This window comes from Mustelus asterias, chromosome 17 (assembly GCF_964213995.1).
Source record: "Mustelus asterias chromosome 17, sMusAst1.hap1.1, whole genome shotgun sequence".
NCBI classification, from domain to species: Eukaryota; Metazoa; Chordata; class Chondrichthyes; order Carcharhiniformes; family Triakidae; genus Mustelus; species Mustelus asterias.
This window is the reverse complement of record NC_135817.1, coordinates 44,370,483-44,393,046: the sequence shown is the minus strand read 5'-3', so window position 1 is coordinate 44,393,046 and position 22,564 is coordinate 44,370,483. Positions and strand designations below refer to the sequence as shown.

The 22,564-nt window shown below is 41.4% G+C and overlaps 1 protein-coding gene across 3 annotated transcripts in view; it reads right to left on the bottom strand.

Moving 5' to 3' along the window:
- Positions 1–10,493, bottom strand: part of LOC144506157 (OX-2 membrane glycoprotein) — a 33,062-nt gene extending 22,569 nt beyond the window's left edge. Inside the window, exon 1 of one of the 3 annotated variants that reach the window (XM_078231998.1) lies at positions 10,274–10,493. In XM_078231998.1, coding sequence (XP_078088124.1) covers positions 10,274–10,358 — 85 coding nt within the window. In that variant the 5' untranslated portion in view covers positions 10,359–10,493. The remainder of the gene's footprint in view (positions 1–10,273) is intronic. The other 2 variants (XM_078231999.1, XM_078232000.1) reach the window with 2 other exon arrangements.
- Between the last annotated feature and the right edge of the window lie 12,071 nt (positions 10,494–22,564).

Here is a 22,564-nt window from a genome sequence, read left to right as displayed (position 1 = left end):
TTATCTTGATAGATGTACGAACAAACGGGGAATAAAGGGATATAAGTGATTGGTCTAGATAGGTAAATGTGATCGGTGGAGGCTTGGAGGGCCGAAGGGCCTGTGCCTGTGCTCTACTGTTCTTTGTTCTTGTTGTTAATATTCATGACAACATTCTTACATTAAATTCCACTCACAAGGAATTAAATCTAAACAACTCTGCTTCATGGAACATGAGTAAATTCAAATGAATTAGCTGGAGAATTTCTGTTTCGTGCACATCACTTCAGCTTGTGAAAATTCGGAGCAGTTGTTTAGATGCTTCATTGTCATTCGTTATTAATACTTTGGGAATTGTTGAATTGGGATGAGCACAGCCTAAGTTATCTGAACAGGCTGTGTAGGAACTATGTGGAAGATTTTCAATTCATGGTAGCAGCCTTGATTGGCACCTCATCTGGGCAATTCCCAAATTCAAGCAGCCTGAGGTAGATTCGAGGTCAAGTGTTTGTCTACCAGTGTTGGGACACTGGTACTGGGATTATGTATCCAGCACCTTTGTTCTAGCTGAGCAGAACTTTGTTGACCCTCCGGCACTAACCGAAACATAGCCCAGTTTCCCAGTCTTGGGTTCAACCCATTTTGCACAGCATACTTCTGGCAGGATTCGCCCCAATAAGAGAGAGCCTCCCATGGCCTGACCGAGAAATTCCAGCAACACTCTAGAAGGAGAGGTAGCCAGACAGTTACTGCAGCAGGAATGTCCTGAAGCTAGGAAGATAAGAAACAAGGGCAGAATAGGGTTGTCAACTGTTCGATGTATCAGTTTCACCACATGATCTCTGCCTCCAAGGCCATGCTCAGTCAAACAACCATTTATTCCATCAATACTTTTAGAACTAATAAGTGAACTTGCTTGGGGAAAATATTTTCCTTTCAACATTCTTGTGATCTTTTTTTCCTGGGTTGCTCTCAGCAACATTGTGGAGATTAATGTTTAATTCCTGGAGACTCCGGGTCAATCCCTGGCTGGTTGGAATGGGGGAATCTGGAGAGTGGTTCAATGAGGTTCCCCTGGAGCAGCGGTAACTGGCCTTGTCTCAGTCAACCTCTACAGTTATGCACCTCTTCACATTGGCTATATTCCTCACAACTGAGTATAAGCTTTTCCAGGCAAATCTGCCAGAAGCATATCAAGTCTGTGTAACTCCTTTTCTGACAATCGTCATAAACACAACTTTCTATGGCATATCTTGTGGTAAAACAGATATTCAACAAATTAAAAGGATCCAATTCATCAAGTTATTGGGAGAGAGAGTGGTATGAGGGAGACACAGCTAATTTTGGAAATAAAAGATATTATGGATTTATAAAAGGACCATTATATCAAAGTAAAATTAACATACAAACTGATGCACATCAGTCATGTTGAAACCGAATCAGTGATGGTCAAGTAACAGTACCAAATACACAAGTTTATTCTCTTTATTATTTGTGTGAACATCAAGGATGGGATTTAATTAAACAAAGATTGGATAAAATTAGCATGAAAGAAAATGCACCTAAAACATTAATTGACAACAAATACTACTTTATCCTTTAAGATAAAGGCAATATACTGTGGATACTGGAACCTGAAACAAAAACAGAAACTGCTGGAAAAACTGAGCAAGTCTGACAGCATCTGTGGAGAGAGAATAGAGCCAACACATTAGCTCTATTCTCTCTCCACAGATGCTGTCAGACCTGCTGAGTTTTTACAGCATTTTCTGTTCCTATTTTATCCTTTTATGGGTTGAATGAATATCATTCAACAATAGGTATGTTAACGTTGACAATATTATAACTAATGACCAATAAAGCCCATATGATGGGCTATAGAGAAAAATATTGGGAGCGAGGTAAACAATGTTAAAAAGACAAGCTTAAAGGCTCTGTGCCTTAATACACAGAGCATTTGCAATAAAGCGGATGAACGAATCGCGCAGATAGATGTAAACTGGTGTGGTATAATTGGGATTACGGAGACATGGCTGCAGGGTGACCAAGGGTGGGAATTGAATGTCCCAGGGTATTCCGTATTTAGGAAGGACAGGCATAAAGGAAAAGGTGGTGGAGTGGCACTGCTGGTTAAAGAGGAAATTAACACAATAGTGAGAAAGGGTATTGGTTCTGACAACGTGGAGTCTGTATGGGTAGAGTTGAGAAATACCAAGGGGTTAAAAACATTAGTGGGTGTCATATATAGACCCCCAAACTGCAGTGGTGATGTTGGGAATGGCATTAAACATAAGATTAGAGATGCATGTGATCAGGGAATGTTGGTGATCTAGGCTGATTTTAATCTGCACAAAGATTGGGCAAATCAAATTAGCCGTAGAGGAGGAATTCCTGGAGTGTATACGGGATGGTTTCCTTGACCAATATGTGGAGGAGCCAACTAGAGAGCGGGCCATCTTAGATTGGGTACTGTGTAATGAGATGGGAATCATTGCCAATCTAGCTGTATGAGCTCCCTTGGGGATGAGCGACCATAACATGATAAAATTATTTATCAAGATGGAGAGTGAAATAGTTGATTCAGAGACTAGGGTGCTGAATCTTAATAAAGGAAACTATGAAGATATAAGGCATGAGTTGGCCTTGATAGATTGGGGAGCGTTAATTAAAAGGATGACTGTAGATAGGCAATGGCAAACATTCAAGGAACGCATGGGGGAACCGCAGCAACTGTTTATTTCTGTCTGACACAAAAACAAATGGGTAAGAGGGCCAATCCATGGCTTGCAAAGGAAATTAGAGAGAGTATCCAATCCAAAGAAGAAGCATACAGATTGGCCAAGAAAAATAATAGGTCTGAGGAATGGGAGCAGTTTAGAATTCGGCAAAGAAGGACCAAGGGATTGATCAATAAGGGGAAAATACAGTACTAAAGTAAGCTTGTAGGAAACATAAAGATGACACTAAGAGATTCTATATATACGAGAAGAGAAAGAGATTGGTGAAGACAAATATAGGTCCCCTACAAACAGAAATGGGGGAATGTATAATAGGGGACAAATAAATGGCTGAGCAACTGAATACACACTTTGGTTCGTCTTTACAAAAGAGGACACAAATCAGATAACAGTAATGTTGGAGAATGCAAGATTTAGCGAGAGGGAAGAACTGAGGGAAATCAATAATAGTAGAGGAATGGTGCTGGGAAAATTGATGGGATTGAAGGTGGATAAATCCCCAGGGCCTGATAATCTATATTCAAGAGTACTTAAGGAAATGTCTCTAGAAATAATGGATGCATTGGTGGTCATCTTCCAGGATTCCACAGACTCTGGAACAGTCTCTGCAGATTGGAGGGTAACTAATGTCACGCTAATATTCAAAAAGGGAGATAGAGAGAAAACAGGGAATTATAGACCAGGAAGCCTAACATCGGTGGTGGGGAAAATTCTCAAATCCATTATCAAGGACTTTATAGCAAAGCATTAAGAAAGCAGTGGCAGGATCAGACAGAGTCAACATGGATTTATGAAGGGGAAATCATGCTTGACAAATCTGTTGGAGTACTTTGAAGATATAACTAGCAAAGTTGACAGGGGGAGCCAGTCAATGTGGTATATTTGGACTTTCAGAAAGCATTTGACAAAGTCCCGCATAAGAGATTATAGTGCAAGATTTAAGCATATGGGATTGGGGGAAGTGTATTGAGATGGATAGAAAACTAGTCGGCAGAGAGGAAACAAAGAGTAGGAATTAATGGGTCCTTTTCAAATTGGCAGGCAGTAACTAGTGGAGTGCCACAAGGATCGGTGCTAGGACCCCAGCTATTCACAATATATATTAATGATTTGGATGAGGGAACAAAACATAACATCTCAAATTTTGCAGATGATACCAAGTTGGGTGGGAGGGTGAACTGTGATGAGGATACAGAGATCCTTCAGCATGATCTGGACAGGTTGGGTGAGTGGGCAAATCAATGGCAGATGCAGTATAATTTGGATAAATGTGAGGTTATTCACTTTGGAAGCAAAAACAAGAAGGCAGATTACCAGCTGAATGGCTGTAAATTGTGAGATGGGAGTCTGTGTTTTGAGCTTCTCGGTTGCTGTAGTGCGAAGGAGACATGAGTTCTGCTTCTTCATAAAATACCTTTATTTCTTTAACCCAACTTCTCACACAATTCTCCACCAACAAAATAATGCCACCTGTGACGCCTTTATATATCAGTGACTTCTATTGAATAATTGACATCAAATTAAGACTTAATCGGAAGGTCTGTTAACTCATTCCTAACAATCTCCCCTTCCTTGGAGAAAAATTATTTTGATGAATATTGGTTTTCCACAGAAAAACACAAAACACAAAACACATTCTATTTCTCCTTCCTTTATTTAAATACATCTCGTGAGAAAAAAAACACAGAAAAAATGTCCTTCTTTAATAATCTCCAAAAGTTTCTTCAAACTAGCCCCTCTCTTAGTAAAACAATTGGATAACTGATAGCTACTATCTACCCATTTAATTTTTGATATTTCTCCTTTGTCCAGCATCTACTTTAAGCTGGCTTTGTCAATCCTCAATCTTTTCTCATTTACACTTTGCGGAGTGCACACTTTCCCACAGGGATTTATTGTCAATGTGACACTCAATGGGTATTTTACCCGAATCCTCTAACCCCAAAATTTCTGCTAATATCTGGGATATATAAAAGGCCATATCCACTGTCTCTACAAGGCTTCGTGTCTCAGCAGTCAATGTGCTTTATACCACTCTCCTTATTTTCTTTGTTTTCCACACAAGGGGGCAACATTTTCCATTTTCCCCTCAAAGAAATATAATAAAGCCTCTCACGCTTGAGAACCCATCACATAAATTAGCATAGGATGTGTCACTATAAACTATGAGTTTCAGATGCCTAAGATCACCCAGAAACAGGAACCTCAAAACACAATCCTGCATTATTAGTTTAGCCAATGTTTTATTTGTTCTTCCACTGTCAGATCATTCATTTTTGTACTCAACTCTGGGACATCAAAACTAACATCCAGTCTAGTCTGTCTACCTAGCCAATTCAGTTGCCCAATCAAACTTCGGAGTTCATCTTTTTCCATCTTCGAAACTACCGCGCCCTTTTGTGAACCCCTCCCAAGACTAATTGCTATTGGGCTGATACCTTCCAAATAAGATTGCTGACGTAAAGTGACACCTGACTCAGTCTGTCCGATGTATTTGAAAGCGCCTGAAGCCTGACTTCCAACCCTGAATTCCTTCCTCAGCCCAGAGATTACAATAACTTCAAAATCACTACTACCTCCCCACAAAAAATCACCAACATGCATCATAAAGATACCAGAAAGATTTTGTTCATGGTGCCAGCAAAACATTGCAGGATCTGCTTCCAATTGGCAACAGCCTAACTTTAACAAAACTAACTTTACCAAAAAAATACCAAACTCTAGACGCATCATTTAGCCCATATACACATTTATTTAGCTTCCATAGTTGCCCTGCTGTCTTAGCTGCCTCTTTGGGAGGACGGAGAAAAATATCTCTCTGAAGCTGATGCCCCTGCAAAAAAGCAGCTTTTATAACTATAGATTTGCAGCTAACAGAGCCAAGAAGATCTTTAAAATAATCTTTCCTGCCATAGGTGAATCCACCCTTAAATCCTGGTCTTCCAAGTTTTCTTCGAATCCCCTCACCACAAGCCTGGCCTTTGTCTTATAAATTCCATCAGGAAGCACCCTTTCTGTTTAAATCCATCTGTGAGATAAAACTCTTTGTGCCCTATCTGGTACCTCCGTGTATATCCCAAATTCACTCCAACTTTGCAGTTCTAGTTGTTTGGCATCTTTTATAACTTTTTCATCGAATTTATTGGAAACCACCAAAATCTCACGAGTCTTACCCCTATTCCGAGACCTTGCCAAGCTACTCCCCCTATCCTGCCTGATATCTTGTTCTGTACAACCACTGCTTGATTTTCCCCTCCTGTTGTGGGATGTTTTTCAATAGTTCTCAATCTCTTCTTGTGATCATGATGACTATTGGACTTACTATCTGAACTGGCGCTACGTTTCTGTGCCCTCCTTCCGTAATCAAGTCTTAAAGGTACAGACAATGTGAGCTCTCTCCACTCATATTGTCTGTACCTTTAAGACTTGATTATCTGTAAAGACTCGCATTCCAACCATTATTTTGTAAATTGAGTTTGTGTCTTTATATGCCCTGTTTGTGAATAGAACTCCCACTCACCTGATGAAGGGGCAGCGCTCCAAAAGCTAGTGGCTTTTGCTACCAAATAAACCTGTTGGACTTTAACCTGGTGTTGTGAGACTTCTTACTGTGTTCTCTCACACATCCCATTACTGAATGGGCTTTCTGCAGCAGTATTCACGACTATGATATTCATGTTTTCACACATATCCTTAAACTCATCATTAGCAAATTCCCCCCCCCCCACCCACCCCATCCCCCCATTGTCTGTAAGGAACTTTGCCAATGGCCCCATTCCTGTCCCTATCCATTTTTCCATGATCTGATCCAGAATTACTCTCTTTACTACGTACAATGGTTGATTGACTAAATCTGGTCGTTAAATCTACGAAGTACAAAATAAATATATTTGCTTTATCCCAGATCTTAAAGTCCATGGCCACAATGTCGATAAAACCTCTGGCCAAAGGTAGAGTTACTATTGATCGTGATGGTGCCTTCTGTACTTCCTACAAGCCTCACAGTGATCAATGACCTATTCTATCAGCTTAATATAGTCTTTATCCCTTACCCCTTCATCCTTTAATACATTTTTCAGCCTCTGAGGAGATGGATGTGCAAATTGCGATGCAGTTACAATACAATTAGATTTTTATCAGCTAAAGTCCCATTTCCGGCTGATTACACTTCCTTAATCTCTTTACCCGAAAAATTATTTTTCATTAATGGAATGCAATAGTGTCTCCTGTGTTACTGTGTAAATTGTAAGTCCACCGTTTTTCCAAAAACCGTTGCCTTATTATTTTCCATATCCAGTTTCATGTGTGCTTTCTTCATCAATGGGCTACTCAGAAGCAAAGGTATCTCACTTGACACAACATCTGTGCTAATGAAATGATTCACTCCGGCAATATTACAAGGGATCATCACTCTCTTCAGTGACTTCAGGGTATCATCATCCCCAAACCTGAAACTTGTGGAACTTTCAAATTCTTTAACTTTGTTCCAATTTTCAGCATTTAAAGAGTCCAGGTAACATTTTAACTAGTCAATTCCACACACGGTAGATGTGCAGCCACTGTCTAATACAGCACATTCCCTTACTAAGCTTGAAAATAATAGCTGCAGTTCTTGCAACATATGTATTGATTTCAGCATCAAGTGACAGATTACTGGTGATTATAGAGCCTAGATATGTGAAGCTATCAACAACCTTCAGCAATGCATTGTCCATGCTGATAGATGGTGGTATGGCAACATTCTGGACCATAAAATTTGTCTTCTTCTGAGGCTTAAATCAAACTCTCTACCGGTGAGAGAGAGAGAGTCTGTCCATTTGTCATTGAATATGTTCCTCAGTATGGAATGTTAGTGCGGCATCATCAGCGTAGAGCAAATCTCTGACAAGGATCTGGTGCAATTTTGTCTTTGATCTCAGCTGAGCAAGACTGAACATGTTTCTGTCAGTTCTGGAATGTAAGCAGTCCGAATGACATGCTGTTAAGTGCATTGGCCATGCTAAATTCTCCCTCAGTGTACCCGAACAGACGCCGGAGTGTGGCAACTAGGGGATTTTCACAATAACTTTATTGCAGTGTTAATATAAGCTTATTGTGACATTAATAAATAAACTTTAAAAAGGCACCCTCTGTATATGACCTGACAGAAAATGACAGAGGCTAAGAGAAGAATATTCACAGCTCCTTGAAAGTGGAGTCACAGGTGGACAAAGTGGTGAGGGAGGCATTCGGCATGCTTGATTTCATTGGTCAGAACATTGAATACAGGAGTTGGAACGTCTTGTTGAAGCTATACAAGACATTAGTAAGGCCACATTTGAAGTACTGCGTACAGTTCTGGTCACCCTATTATAGAAAGGATATTATTAAACTAGAAAAAGTGCAGAAAATATATACTAGGATGCTACCAAGACTTGATGGTTTGAGTTATAAGGAGCGGCTGGATAGATTGGGTCTTTTTTCCCTTGAACGTAGGAGGCTTAGGGATGATCTTATAGAAGTCCATAAAATAATGAAGGGCTAGATAGTGAATATCTTTTCCCAAAGGTAGGAGAGTCTAAAGTCTAAAACTAGGTGGCATAGGTTTAAGGTGAGAGGGGAGAGATACAAAAGGGTCCAGAGGGGCAATTGTTTCACGCAGAGGGTGATGAGTGTCTGGAACAAGCTGTCAGAGGTAGTAGTAGAGGGGGGTACAATTTTGTCTTTTAAAAAGCATTTAGACAGTTACATGGGTAGGATGAGTATAGAGGGATATGGGCCAAACATGGGCAATTGGGATAGCTTTGTGGTTTAAAAAAAGGGCGCCCTGAACAAGTTGGGCCGAAGGGCCTGTTTCCATGCTGTAAACCTCTATGACTCTCTGACTAATTTGCCAGAAAGAGTTGATGCCAGAACACAACATAACCCATTTTGCTCCCATGCAGATCTTAAAGGATCCTGATGTTGCCCTGTCATAGCTGACCTTGCCCATCATGTTTATCATGGGACGAGATGACACTGGACAGCTTCGATCGGCAGCCAATTTTCTCCAACAGTTTAAATTGACCACCTCTGCTTACATGGTCAGATGATGACATGACAAAAGTCAAATCTGGACTAGCCACCACTGATGCAGCAATTAAAATCAGGGGTGCTTATTAGACTGGTTAGCCTCCCTGCACTGACCTTATTCCTGCTGTAAGGCTGCATCAAACTAAGGGCTGACCCTCAGGGGATAACATCTGATACACACTGCAGTAGCAGCAAATCCCAACTCGAATACTATTTAATATAAAAGCAAAATGCTACGGATGCTGGAATCTGAAACAAAAACAGGAAATGCTGGAAAATCTCAGCAGGTCTGACAGCTTTCTGGATGTATCACAGCTCTGTATGGTTCCTGCTCTGATCAAGACCATAAGAAACTTCAAAGGGCTGTGAATGTAATCCAGTCCATCACGCAAACCAGCCTCCCGCCCATTGACACTGTCTACACTTCCCGCTGCCTCGGAAAAGCAGCCAGCTTAATCAAGGACCCCATGCACTCCGGACATACTCTCTTCTACCTTCTTCCATCGGGAAATAGATACAAAAATCTGAGGATAGGTACCAACCGACTCAAGAGCAGCTTCTTCCCAGCTGCCATCAGACTTTTGAATGGACCTACCTTATATTAAGTTGATCTTTCTCTACACCCTAGCCATGACTGCAACGCTATGGCCAGAATTTTAGCGTTCCGCCATGGGAATCGGAGCGGGCGAGGGGCGGACCATGGAAAGATCCATTGACATCGGGCGGGATTTTACGGTTTCAGATCAAGCAAGACCGTAAAATCCCACCCTGTATTCTGCACCCTCTCCTTTCCTTCTCCCCATGTACCCTATGAATAGTCTGCTTTGTCCGTATAGCAAGAAAACAAGAAACAAAACTTTTCACTCTATCCCAAAACATGTGACAATAATAAATCAAATCAAATCAGCATCTGTGGAGAGAGAATAGAGCCAACGTTTCAAGTCGGGGTGACCCTTCATCAATTGATCCTTTCTGGGTGAACAGATGGCACTTGACCCAACAACACCAAGGAATTAATACCTCTGAAAGCAATGCCAAAAGCACCCACTCTGCCAACTCGGCAGGCACCTAAGAGAAAGTGAAGAAATAGTAGATAGGTGCAACCTCTGGTATAGAGAGTGGAATATGTGGGAAGTACTGCTCAAACCATTCCATGTTAAAAAATGCTTCACTTTATTTCACTATAAAGATAAACTCAGCTCTTCATTCCGATACATTCATTCTAGTTGTTTTTTTTAATGTAACCGTTCAACCATATCATTACAGTAATTTTCACAATTGAAATTCAGTTTAAATTCCTAATCGCGTCTTCAAAAATATTTTTTTCTGTAAGCATTTTGACATGTCGCCGGATTTTACTGACCGGAGCAATGTTCCCTACAATTCCCCCCACCCCCCGGACCCTTTCCTCAATGATTTCCTCGTCACATTCGATCACTGGGGCTCAGAGTTCGATGAGTGTTTTATTTCTGAACTAGTGGAAAATATAAGTGAAGGATTCTCACCATCCACAACAGCGGCCAGCAGCAGTCCGAGGATGAAGAGTTTCATTTGCAGATCGCCACCCTCCCCCAAGTACAGGGTTTTCATCCAGCAATTGAACGGTTGCGAGTTCGAGACTGAAAAGCCCTTGCTCCAGATACCAGCTTCTTGAAACTGTTTAAAGGGATATGTTGAGTCCAGTCTCACTGAGCGCCAGCCCTCACTATATGCTGACAACAACTTTATTGTGGAGTAAATAGCGCCGTCATGTGTTCAAGTCACACAACCAATAGGTTCCAGGAAGTTTGGCATTTGTACAATGGTAGGGTATTCAACGGGGTGCGAATTGTTAAAACTCCAGGGTTTCTTTTTTTTAAAAAGCACATGTTTTCACAAGTTTTATTTTGCAGCAGTAGTCAAAAAAAGATCTGTCAGTTCTGCCAATCCCACCAAGAAAAATGCTCCAAGGTTTAAAACTGTTAGTACCCCGCCCCAGCTCCAGAGTAGATATTGCTGCCTCACAGCTCAGGGTCCCCAAATCTCCCCCGGGTGGCATCGCACTCTTTGGGAAGCCCGTTTTCTTGGATGGAGAGTTGGGGACGTTTAGGGAGGGAATTCCAGAACTCTGACACAGCCACAAATACAAACATGCCCAGGAGGTCAGAACTAGAGGAGCAAAGGTTTCTTGAGCAATTGTGGGGCCTGGAAATTACAGAGATGGGGAAGGGTTATAGAAACATAGAACATAGGAGCAGGAGGAGGTCATTCGACCCTTCTAGCTTGCACCACCATTCATTATGATCACGCTGATCATCCAACTCAATAGTCTGATCCTGCCTTCCTCCCATATCCTTTGATCTCCTTCCTCCCCAAATGCTATATCTAACTGCTTCTTGAAAGCATGCAGTATTTTGGTCTCAATTTCTTTCCGTGGTAGTGATGCTGTAGAGGGGTTTGAAAATAAGGATGAGAATTTTAATGTCACGGTGTTGATTAAACCAGGAGCCAGTGTAGAGTCAGCTAGTATAGGAGTGATGGGTGAACAGAATTTGACCTGAGTACAGAGACAGGCAGCAGAGTTTTGGATGATCTCATGGACATTGGGAGGGTAGCATGTGCAAGGCTGGCCAGGAGTGTGTAGGAATAATCATATCCAGAGGTAAGAAAAGCATGGAATGAGGGTTTCAGCAGCTGATAAGCTGAGGCAATGTTACCGAGCTGGAAATAGGCAGTTTTAGTGATGGCATAAATATATGTTTAAAATCTCATCTCACTCATTCACTGTCACTGGGTATAAAAAGGGTCATGAATGAAGCCCAGTCCATCACTCAAACCAGCCTCCCATCCATCAACACTCTCTACACTTCCCGCTGCCTCGGAAAAGCAGCCAGCCTAATCAAAGACCCCACACACCCTTGACATTCTCTCTTCCACCTTCTTCGGGAAAAAGATACAGAAGTCTGAGATCACGTACCAACCAACTCAAAAACAACTTCTTCCCTGCTGCTATCAGACTTTTGAATGGACCTATCTCACATTAAATTGATCTTTCTCTACACCCTAGCTATGACTGTGTTAAGTTCGTTATCGTGAGACTCTTCCATTCCTGATACAAAGGCAAACACCAACTGTTGTCCGATTCAAAAGTTCTTTATTTGTCTTACATATGCAAGCTGGCAAAGCTTTGCTACGTAACTTCCACTCAGTGCTGGGAGTCAGTTAGCAAAAGCGCACTGAGCAAAAAGGCTTTTGTACAATTTACAATTTCAGCAGGCAGATTTCAGCAAGCACACGTCATCTGATACAATCAAGGACAAGCACACAAGAAAGAACTTTCAGTTCCCAGCAAAAACAGCACCCCAGCTGTCTTAAGCAAAAACAAGTATAGCTGCATGAGAAAGAACATCTTTTGAAATAAAAAAAAATCACCCTGGCTGTGCTCTGGAAGTTGGAGCCTGTGGTTATCTTGTTTGTCAGTTTGCTCTCATGAGCTGTTTTTCTGTTATTTTTGCAAACCCAATAGTTCATCTGAGACTCTACAGTGGATATTAACTCTTTAATATCTCATTCCCTCCTTTTATCATTCCATGATAACTAATCCGTAAATCGTTTTACAGGGGACCATTGGAAGAACGGGACAAATAATTACATAGGCATTTGAGAAAAAATAAAATGATCAACATGACCAAGATAATGATCCCCAGGTGTACTATCATTCCTCCCCAGTCACCAAATATGCTCCCAAACGGCCATCAACCAGGGGGGTTGTAATTGTTGAATCTGTGCCCTTCGGTTCTGATCTTATCTGCTATCTCTCTGATGTGATCAACGAGGCTTGTTATATTTTCAGAGGAATCAGGGATATAGGTGCAGCACTCTGTCCCACTAGAGTGCATGTACCTCCCGATTTGGCCAGTAAATAATCTAAGGCCATTCAGTTTTGGAGGGCTATCGTTCGGATGGCAATTACTTCTGCCGACACCTCAGATATGGCCGTGCTCACACTTTCCAGACCATCTGCTGTGTCATTGGCTATTTTCTCGAGAGCTAACGCCATGTTGATCAGTTCTCGGGCAGCTTTGGCTGTATCATAAAGAGGAAAGGCTATCATCCAAAACCGCTGGGTCTCCGTGATGGCCCATTTTGATTTCAAAAGGTGTATCTTGGGGTGGAGTCATAGGGAGTCATAATGTCGGATATAGGGGACCACATATGCTAGATAGCAAGATCCTGCCCAATGCCAAGGGAGCCATGGATAGGCGTTGTTTCCGCAGACAAAATAGGTACCATTATACGCCATCATGTCGCTCAGTAGTTCGGGATCCATCCTGAGTTGGGCAATACCGTTAGAACACTCAATTTTCAGCATGTCCCTTTGGGTGCCCTTAGTAACATTGAAGGTCTGTGAAGACGGGAATGGGTTAATGAACTTTGTAACGCTTAAGCATTTAGACTCACCTCTGTAATACTTAAGAGATTCGTGAGGGGTACTGTAAAATTCATTGTTTTTGTTAAAATTAATTGTTTTCGTGCATCCAGACCAGATAAGAGGAACAAATATCCCTGCTCTCTCCAGCTATCGTATTCAGGAATGCAGCTAACCCAGCTCAAATAAGCTAAGCTAGACTCCATTTTTTGTACCTTTGTTTAACACCATGGAGTTGACATGTATGCCTTCTGTGATTGTGTAACCATAGATTCATATATATATTCATCATATGTTATTCATCTTATCCTGATATAAAGTATTATACAAACTCCTATACCCTTGTATGTATATAAGTTAACTTGTTTGTGCAAAACCTGTGATGTTGTTTCAAGGCTATAAATGATGAATGATCGTGGCCTTGGAGATTGAACAAATTACGCAGAGGAAGAAACTGCTGATGCAACAAGAATCTCACCATGAACAATGACAGACATCTTAGAAAATTGCAATGTAATAGGGGCGGGAACCGAGATATATAAAACTCTGTTCTTACTTGTGTTCGAGGAGAAGGCTGGGGGTCCACTGTTAGGGACCTCACTTCTCCCACAATTGTGAAAATAAACCTGCATTTTGATCTACTAATAGTGTCAGAGGTTTTTTTACCTACAACAATTGGGGGCTCGTCTGGGATAATCTGTTTACGGTCCGGTTGGATGGCCACAACCGAGACACCTGAATAGATTACCGAACTTTAAATAGAGTGGGTCAAACTGCAGTAGGTAATCATCTGTGATAAGAGTGTGTGATGTTCAGACGTGAGTGAGATAGGGACTGTCTGAGTGATCGCCGGAATTTGAAGGAAAAGCCTTCATGTAAAAGAGTTAGAAGGAAAAGCCTTCTGAGGAGAAGCCGGCTTAACAAATATATAGCATAAGCGGTGATACGGAGGGATCTAATCACCCCTTACAGGTATCACCGGACTCCGATAAGAGCGACCTAGGAGGAGGAGCGTGAGAAAGGAGAATAGATCACTCCAGGTGGTGAGTATAAACTTATCAGTGTTATGGCGGGACAAAGACAGTGCGGACCCCTGGGTCCCTAATAAACGAATATATGATTAAGAGGGACAAACTCATTAAACAGGTGATAAAAGGGGGATGGGATTTAGACCACCCACTAGACCAACAACAAAAATGGTTGGAAAAGGAAAAGAAAAACAGAACTAAGAAAATTGGAGTTCTCTTAGTTCACCAATTGGCTGGATTAATTGAACAGGTCTCAGTCTTGGGTAAGAAATGGGCTGATGTCAAAGCAAAAAGAGAATTAGACAAGCGCAACCAACCTTTAGAGGACCCTGGCGCCACGGCATCAGTGGGAGACCCCGATGAGGAAGAGGTCCATGATCTGCTTCCTTAACTAAGGGTGGGACATTACAGAGTCCCACCCGATATAAACCCTTTACCCTAGAAGAAAGACAACAAGTTTTGGCATTCCTGGGAAGGCTCCATTTATATTTGCGGGATATGCGCCAGTTGGTATGGGCCACTTGCCCACAGGATACGTGGAGACTAATGAGTGACGGAGCGGGACCAACCAATTGGTCCAGAATTACCAATGTTAAACAACAAAGGGGTGAAAGAGCCTCCGAATTTGGGGAGCGACTCTTTAGAGTATACCAAAAATGTTGGGGAATACCCGAAACTGCCCGAACAGATAGAGCCTTTTTACAAGCATTTAAAGACGGGCTGTCGCCAGCTCACCAGTAAATCCTTAAAATGGGAGTTCTCAAAACCCAGACTTATGATGTATTAGTGGAATGGGCATCTGGAATTAGAGATGGACCAGATGAGAGACCATACCTACAAATAAAACAGGAAAATGTTAGTGCAAACAGTGGAGGAGCCAAACCAAAGGGTGCGTGCCATAACTGTGGGAAACTGGGTCACTTTGTCAGACACTGTAGGGCTCCAAAGGGGGTAGTGAAGTCTGCGAAATGGCAGATAATGAAGTAATGAGGGGATCTGCAGGTCCTCTCATTGACGTGTACATATCAAAGAAAAAAGCATTCATAAAGAGGATGCAAAAGGATGGCTGAGATACGTCTCAGACCTTAGAGTAGCAGAAAACATGGATAAAGAAAAGAGAAACAAGACAAAGAAGGTCGGAGTATGGTTAATACATCAGTTAGCTGGACTAATTGAGCAAGATAAAGAAAAGATTAGAGAATTAGAATTCAGAATAAGAGAATTGGAGAAACGAAACCAAGTCTTAGAAGAAAAACAATGGGGAGGGGAAACTGTTCCTTTACCTCCTAATGAGTCCACACTGGGACCAACCGCTCCTCCAGAGGAGTGGGAAGTGCTAGAATACAACTCAGCGCCAGTAACCCGGAGGGGAACTGGTGCGCGGCCAAAAGCAAAATTATAAACCCTTCACCCAGTGTAAAACAGAGATTCAGAGGGGAGATTCAGAGAGTATTAGGGAATGCTCCCACTTATTGGAGCAGAATTACCACAACAAAACAATTAAGAGGAGGAAGAATGCACACAGAAGAGGGATCAGTGTATGTGAGAATCAAAGGAAAGATAAAGAGGTATCTGGGTTGCCAATGTTGTTCCAAAATTCCGATACGAATGAACAGGGGTGGTGGAATTGACCAGTGTAGACCAGACATCTAAGGTAGCCGTCATTGCCCCGATGAATAAGACAGACACCAGTGCCAGTGCCGCTGCAAAGACAGAAGGGACTACTCAAATCAGGCTAACTTGGTTACTTTGAAGCGTGATAAGACTAAAAAGGGGAGTAAAGGGTTAAACACCAGCAGGCTGTAAGTTTTTCTCTCTCTCCCTCGGAGAGAGAGAGATGTAATTGTGATCAAGAGCCTCATGTGGTGGAATAGGGTACAGCAGATCAAAGTGAATTGTTTGCTTTGAGTGCGAGTTTAATAAATTATGTTCCCCAGTAAATTTTACAATAGAGGCATCGGACAGAGATTTGAGGGATGTGGGAAAAGTAGCATTACATTACATCTCAAAAATTGTAAGGAGAGTTAACCAAAGGCACGCAGTAGGTTCGACCTTGTATCTGCCTGTGTTGGTTACAAAAGCAGAACTGTAGAAATAATTAATTATGCACATTTTGAGCTTAAACCGGAGAGCCTGTAAGAAAGTGTAAATGTCTTAATTTAGTAGGAATATTTAAAAGTGATAAAATAAATGGATTATTTGGATCAGGCTTTTGTTAAATTTGAAAATGTATTTTTGCTAGAACTGACAATGAAAAGATAAATGGAAAGAATTATTCCTGCGTATTTGGAGTGATGATGAATCACTTGTTTATGTTCATCTGAGTGAATTTACTCCTCCGCCTCTCTGCTGAAATAAGCAGAGAATTAATCCATCCTGTCTTAGACAGGATGGACCTTCGTGTTATAAGAAACTGGAGTAGTAGTTCTGAACACAAAGCACACTTGGAAGGTTGGAAGCTGTATTAATTGCCAGACGGACTAAAAGGGAGTGCCCGCTTATAATACCAAATTGACAAATCAATATAATTAGAGATGAGGGAAATAATTCAGTGGAATAAATGAGATAAGAAAATGCTGAGGAAGTGTTTGTTACAAACTGTTAGAGATTAAAGTGATAAGATTTCTTGAATTTACTTCTGTTTTGAGTTTAATTACAGGTTGAAAGACAGCAGAATAAAAGTGACTGTTAATCAACGGTCTGTATTCTCAAGTGTTTTACTTTCATCCCAGTTTAAGATGTTAAGTCTGAATAAATGTTGGAAGCTTCCATGTGTATCTGTGTGTTTAACAAAGTGGTTGCGTGAATGTTTTATTGTTGTTCGCTTCACTGTTTTAATGTTGAGAAAGGAGTTAAACCTTGGAAGGACCATGTGCTCTTTCCTTGTTTTGAAGTTGAAATAAGAGTATAGTTGAGAAGTTAAAAAAATACTAAGTAATTTTGTGAAAACAACGAAAAACAGGAACAAATGAATAAGGTGAATATACTGTCTCTGAGTCAGTTTAAAGTGTATCAAATTAGTGAAATGAATCGTAGTTCTGATTATCCCAAGTTATAGCAGGGGATTAATCAGTTAAAACCTCAGTTGTTAATACAGATATAGAGATGTTGTCCTTGAGTATTTTCACTCTGCATTTGATGCCAACCATTGAACGCCATGAATTATTGGAACTTGTGCTGCCAGTCAGTTACCGATATGAAATTCAAGGCTTGTGTGATGTTCCGATAACATGTAACAAATTACATCATCTAAATCATCTCACATTGATGATAGTTCTGATAGTATAGTATGCTGTAACTCGTTGAAATTATATACTGCTGTTGGAATTGCAGGTGTTGTTCATCTATTGTTCAAGGTTTTCCAAATATAAGAACACTGCAAAGCTTAGAACCTAGCCATCAAACAAAAACATTTCTAATCAAGTAACTCTTGTTACATGTATTGTGCTTGTTATTGTTCTGAAAATGAAGGAATTCTGATCTGGAACTCAGTCTAAAAATGAAAACGGCTTAAATTAAGGGGTTTTGGATATACCCGAGAAAATCAAATCCTGAAGAGCCTTAACCAATTATATAATATATATTGTGTATTGATAAAGAAATAATTCTGTGGGAAAAAAGGCTAGCTATTCCAAACATGTAAACATTATTTGCCATAATTTGTAACAGCTTGCACAATTAACATTAACATGACAGGAAGTGAAACCGGATTACTTGAGAGAGGAGAGAGAGAAAGAGTTGGAGACTGGCTTTGCAGCCAGACTCAGAAATCTTACAGCATTTCGGTTATCTGTGTTTTTAAAGAGCTGTGTCTGGCAGCATACAATTGGCATCCATGACCACGAAACACTGGTGTTTACCTTATGAGACAATCTGTCTATAGAAGGATCATTTCTGCATAAACATTGCACTTTCAAATGTGGACAAACAAATGATCAAATTAGATGTAATGTAAGAGTACATCATATAAAGATCGGAGCTGTATGGCATGTGATCTTAATGGGGAAAGCGATGTCCTTTGACAGAATTAGCCAGCTGCAGCCAGTGCAATGTGTTGTTTGACACGCACTAAGCCAACTGAAGGGTCTGTTTATTTCTTCAGAATAAACTCAACTGATCTGAAGTAAATATGCCTTTCTTTAAGCATTGTTTTTGAAATAACGAAATAAATATTTTAGAGAAAGGAGAGAGAGAGCAGCCAAAAACCAGCGCTGAGATTGAACAACTCAAAACATCTGTTTCTAAAGCATAACTAAATCAGATATTATTACATACAAGCAGTCTCCAGCTACATCAACAACTTGCTTTTTTGGCCATGAGAAAGTTTGTTTACCTTACATTGTATTTTCAGAGAATGCAGTTAAGTTTCTAGGTTGGACTCAGAATTCCAAGCTGATGTGGCCAAATTAGCTTAAATTAACTTAAAGCATAGCACAATTAATTACATTGGGCAAAAATACTTTAAATGAAGTCTTTGCACTGGCTAAAGCCATACAGACATCAGGAAAAGTATATGGAAATATTGAAAAATATATGCTGGAATTAATTGGAAAAATATGTGATATACTCCAATTGCAGATATAAACAAACAACGACTGACCTCCAAGCAAGCTGAACGGGCACGCAGGAATGTTGCGTGTGGGCGATATAGCCTTTGGACCATTGTATAATGGTCGCACGGGATATTAGTAAGTGATAAGATGCTTCTCATGCTGATACTCACGACCCTGGCCCTGTTAGCCATAGCGGGAAAGTATAAATTGAATTATGAGAAGTTAGGGATGAAGCACAGTGATCATCTCTGTAACAATGACTCTGTCTATTGTATGAACACCTTTGTGTATATGTCTTATCTGTATGCATCACAATCGAATCTGAGCAAGTGCTGGGTCTGTTCACACATTCCCATGCACGGAGGAAAGGGAGGAATTCCTTTATTCTCTATCCCTTTTTCAGCTATTCTAACAATAGAATGGGTTTTAAATCAGAATGGAACCCAGGAAGGGTCAAGGAAACTGACATTTAAAACCCCATCGGGTACCACTATGCAGGGTATCAGCAACAGTGATGTTATTTCAAGGCTAGGGGGCGGAGGGTGCACTTTATTGACCTTTAAGAAACATTACCAACCCAACTATGACAGATCAGATTCCCCACCCTACTTCATTGTGAAAAATCAACAAGGGGGAGCTAACTGCCTGACAAGAAATGGAACCGTACCTGTTGGCCGTAGCTACTGTATACAGCAGATTGATATCACTGATGATGCTGAGGCCATGATACAGGCCACAATCCAGTGCCCCATCGCCACCGTCCCGGTTAGCCTCTCCTCTGCTTATATAAGCGAGGTGACTGCATATAATGGTACCTATTTTGTTTGTGGAAACAATGCCTATCCGTGGCTTCCCTGGAATTAGACAGGATCGTGTTATTTGGCATATGTGGTGCCCTATATTCACCATTACACTGACTTACAGGACCACCCCGAGATACACCTGCTTAGGGCTAAGGGAGCCATTAGTGAGACAGAACGATTCTTCATGATAGCCTACCCATTTTTGGGGACGGCAAAGGCGGCACAGGAACTTATACGGATGGCCTCAACCCTAGAGAAAATTGCAAATGAGACTAAAAATGGGTTCGAGGAGGTGAGCACGGCCGTCTCTGAAATATCAGCAGAGGTCATAGCTATTCGGACTGTGGCGTTACAGAACCGATTAGCACTCGATTATGTGCTAGCCTCCCAAGGAGGAACATGTGCCATAGTTGGCTCCGAATGCTGTATGTATATTCCCGATGCTTCGGAGAATATAACTCACTTGGCAGATCATATTAAACACGTGGCGAAAACAATACAGGATGAGGGGAACCAATATCACGATTATAACCCTCTGGGCTGGCTGGGGCAATGGTTCGGGTCATGGGGTGCATACCTGATGCATGGATTGATTGTATTAATTGCAATTGTAATTACTTGCTGTGTTTGTATGGAATTATTGAATGCCTGTTGCAAAACAGTAACAGCGCAAATTATGACGGTCGCAAGTGTACAGGCGGAGGGTCAGACCTCCTGACTAAGGAGCTAGGCCCATTCCCCGATAACATGTGGTTCTGAGTTGGTCATAGGTGCCATGTTTGGACCTGGCATCCGACCAAAAGGGGGGAAAATGAAGACGGGAATGGGTTAATGAACTTTGTAACGCTGAAGCATTTAGACTCACCTCTGTAATACTTAAGAGATTCGTGAGGGGTACTGTAAAATTAATTGTTTTTGTTAAAATTAATTGTTTTCGTGCATCCAGACCAGATAAGAGGAACAAATATCCCTGCTCTCTCCAGCTATCGTATTCAGGAATGCAGCTAACCCAGCTCAAATAAGCTAAGCTAGACTCCATTTTTTGTACCTTTGTTTAACACCATGGAGTTGACATGTATGCCTTCTGTGATCGTGTAACCATAGATTCATATATATATTCATCATATGTTATTCATCTTATCCTGATATAAAGTATTATACAAACTCCTATACCCTTGTATGTATATAAGTTAACTTGTTTGTGCAAAACCTGTGATGTTGTTTCAAGACTATAAATGACAAACGATCGTGGCCTTGAAGATTGAACAAACTATGTAGAGGAAGAAACTGCTGATGCAACAAGAATCTCACCATGAACAATGACAGACATCTTAGAAAATTGCAATGTAATAGGGGCGGGAACCGAAATGTATAAATCTCTGTTCTTACTTGTGTTCAAGGAGAAGGCTGGGGGTCCACTGTTAGGAACCTCACTTCTCCCACAATTGTGAAAATAAACCTGCACTTTGATCCACTAATAGTGTCAGAGGTTTTTCTACCTACAACAGTCTGGTGACAGCTACTACGGCCTACCGGCTTAGTCCCATTTCTAATGATACATACGGATCCATGCTGTTAATTCATGACAACAAAATGAGGTGGGGAGTTCAACCTATTAAAATTAGGTTTAAAGCGATGAGTAAAGGTCGTCAAGTTACACCCAGCAGTTTTCAGCGTAGAAACGTCACCCGTAATATCGACCTGGTAGTTACCTCCGATAGTCTAAGAACCGCTTCGCCTCCCACCTTCAGTCCTGATCTGACGCAGTATCCATTCTATAGTTTCCTGTGTGGATAAGGGGACGGGGAACAAGGGGATCCCTCCTTTGGTATGGGTAGGATATGTGAACATACCCAACACTTACTCAGGTTTGATCGCAATGCATAAAGATAAGACATATACAAAAAGGTATTAGGATGCGAATGTCCATCGATTAGTCCATTTCCCAGACTTCTTTTCCTTTGGATTGGTCGTCCTCATACCAGAGGATAGCCGAAAGGCTGAGGATGATAAGAAGAACCTTCATGGTTTATCGGTAGGGGCTGGGATCCATCGTTTATGGTCACTCAGATGTATCCAGCGAGGTTGTCCTTGAACCTTGATGCAGTTGGAGTCTGGAGGAGAACCTGGAACGGTCCTTTCCACCGCGGTCCAAGTTTGGGCCAATCCCATTTCCTTATTAGTACTAGATCTCCTATCTGGGGTCCAATGAAGTCGGTCTGTGGGTCAGGATCTGGCTCCATCCACTCGTTTGATCCAAAGGCGCACTGTACCTGTGAATGCAGAAACTTAAAAGATGATGTTAGCTGGTGGAAGTACTTCTGCATTTCATCACTCATAACGTGTAAATCTATCTGAGTGGGCGGGCTCATATTCGCATCCCAGGGTGTTCTGCTTGGCCTACCATAGACTATTTCAGCAGCCGATAGTCCGATGGTAGAATGGGGTATTATTCTCATGTGGTAGAGGGCTAAGGGTAAGACCTTTAGCCAATTTGGACCGGTTTCAGACGTCAACTTGGCTAGCTTGATTTTAAGGGCCCCATTAGCTCTTTCCACTATTCCTGCTGCCTGGGGGTGATAGGCACAATGGAACTGTTGCTGAATGTGTAATATGTCGCACATTTCCTTATTCATTTTTCCAACAAAGTGGGGACCATTGTCCGAGCTAATCTGTTGGGGTATGCCAAATCTGGGTATAATTTCTGTCAGTAATAATTTTACCACTGTAGAGGCTTTGTTATTGGTAGTGGGGAACTCCTCGATCCAACGGCTAAACACATTGACAATTACAAGACAATATTTGTAGCAATGTACACGAGGTAATTCTATAAAATCTAACTGGACGCAGTCAAATGGGCCTCCCAGCAAGTGGGTGCTACCTTGTGGACTCCTGATACCTTGGCGGGATTTTTCTGTCGACATATGAAACATGACAGAATACGGGATTGGGCTGCTTCATTTAATCGCGGGTGCCACCAGGTGCGGAGCAATATTCCACATAT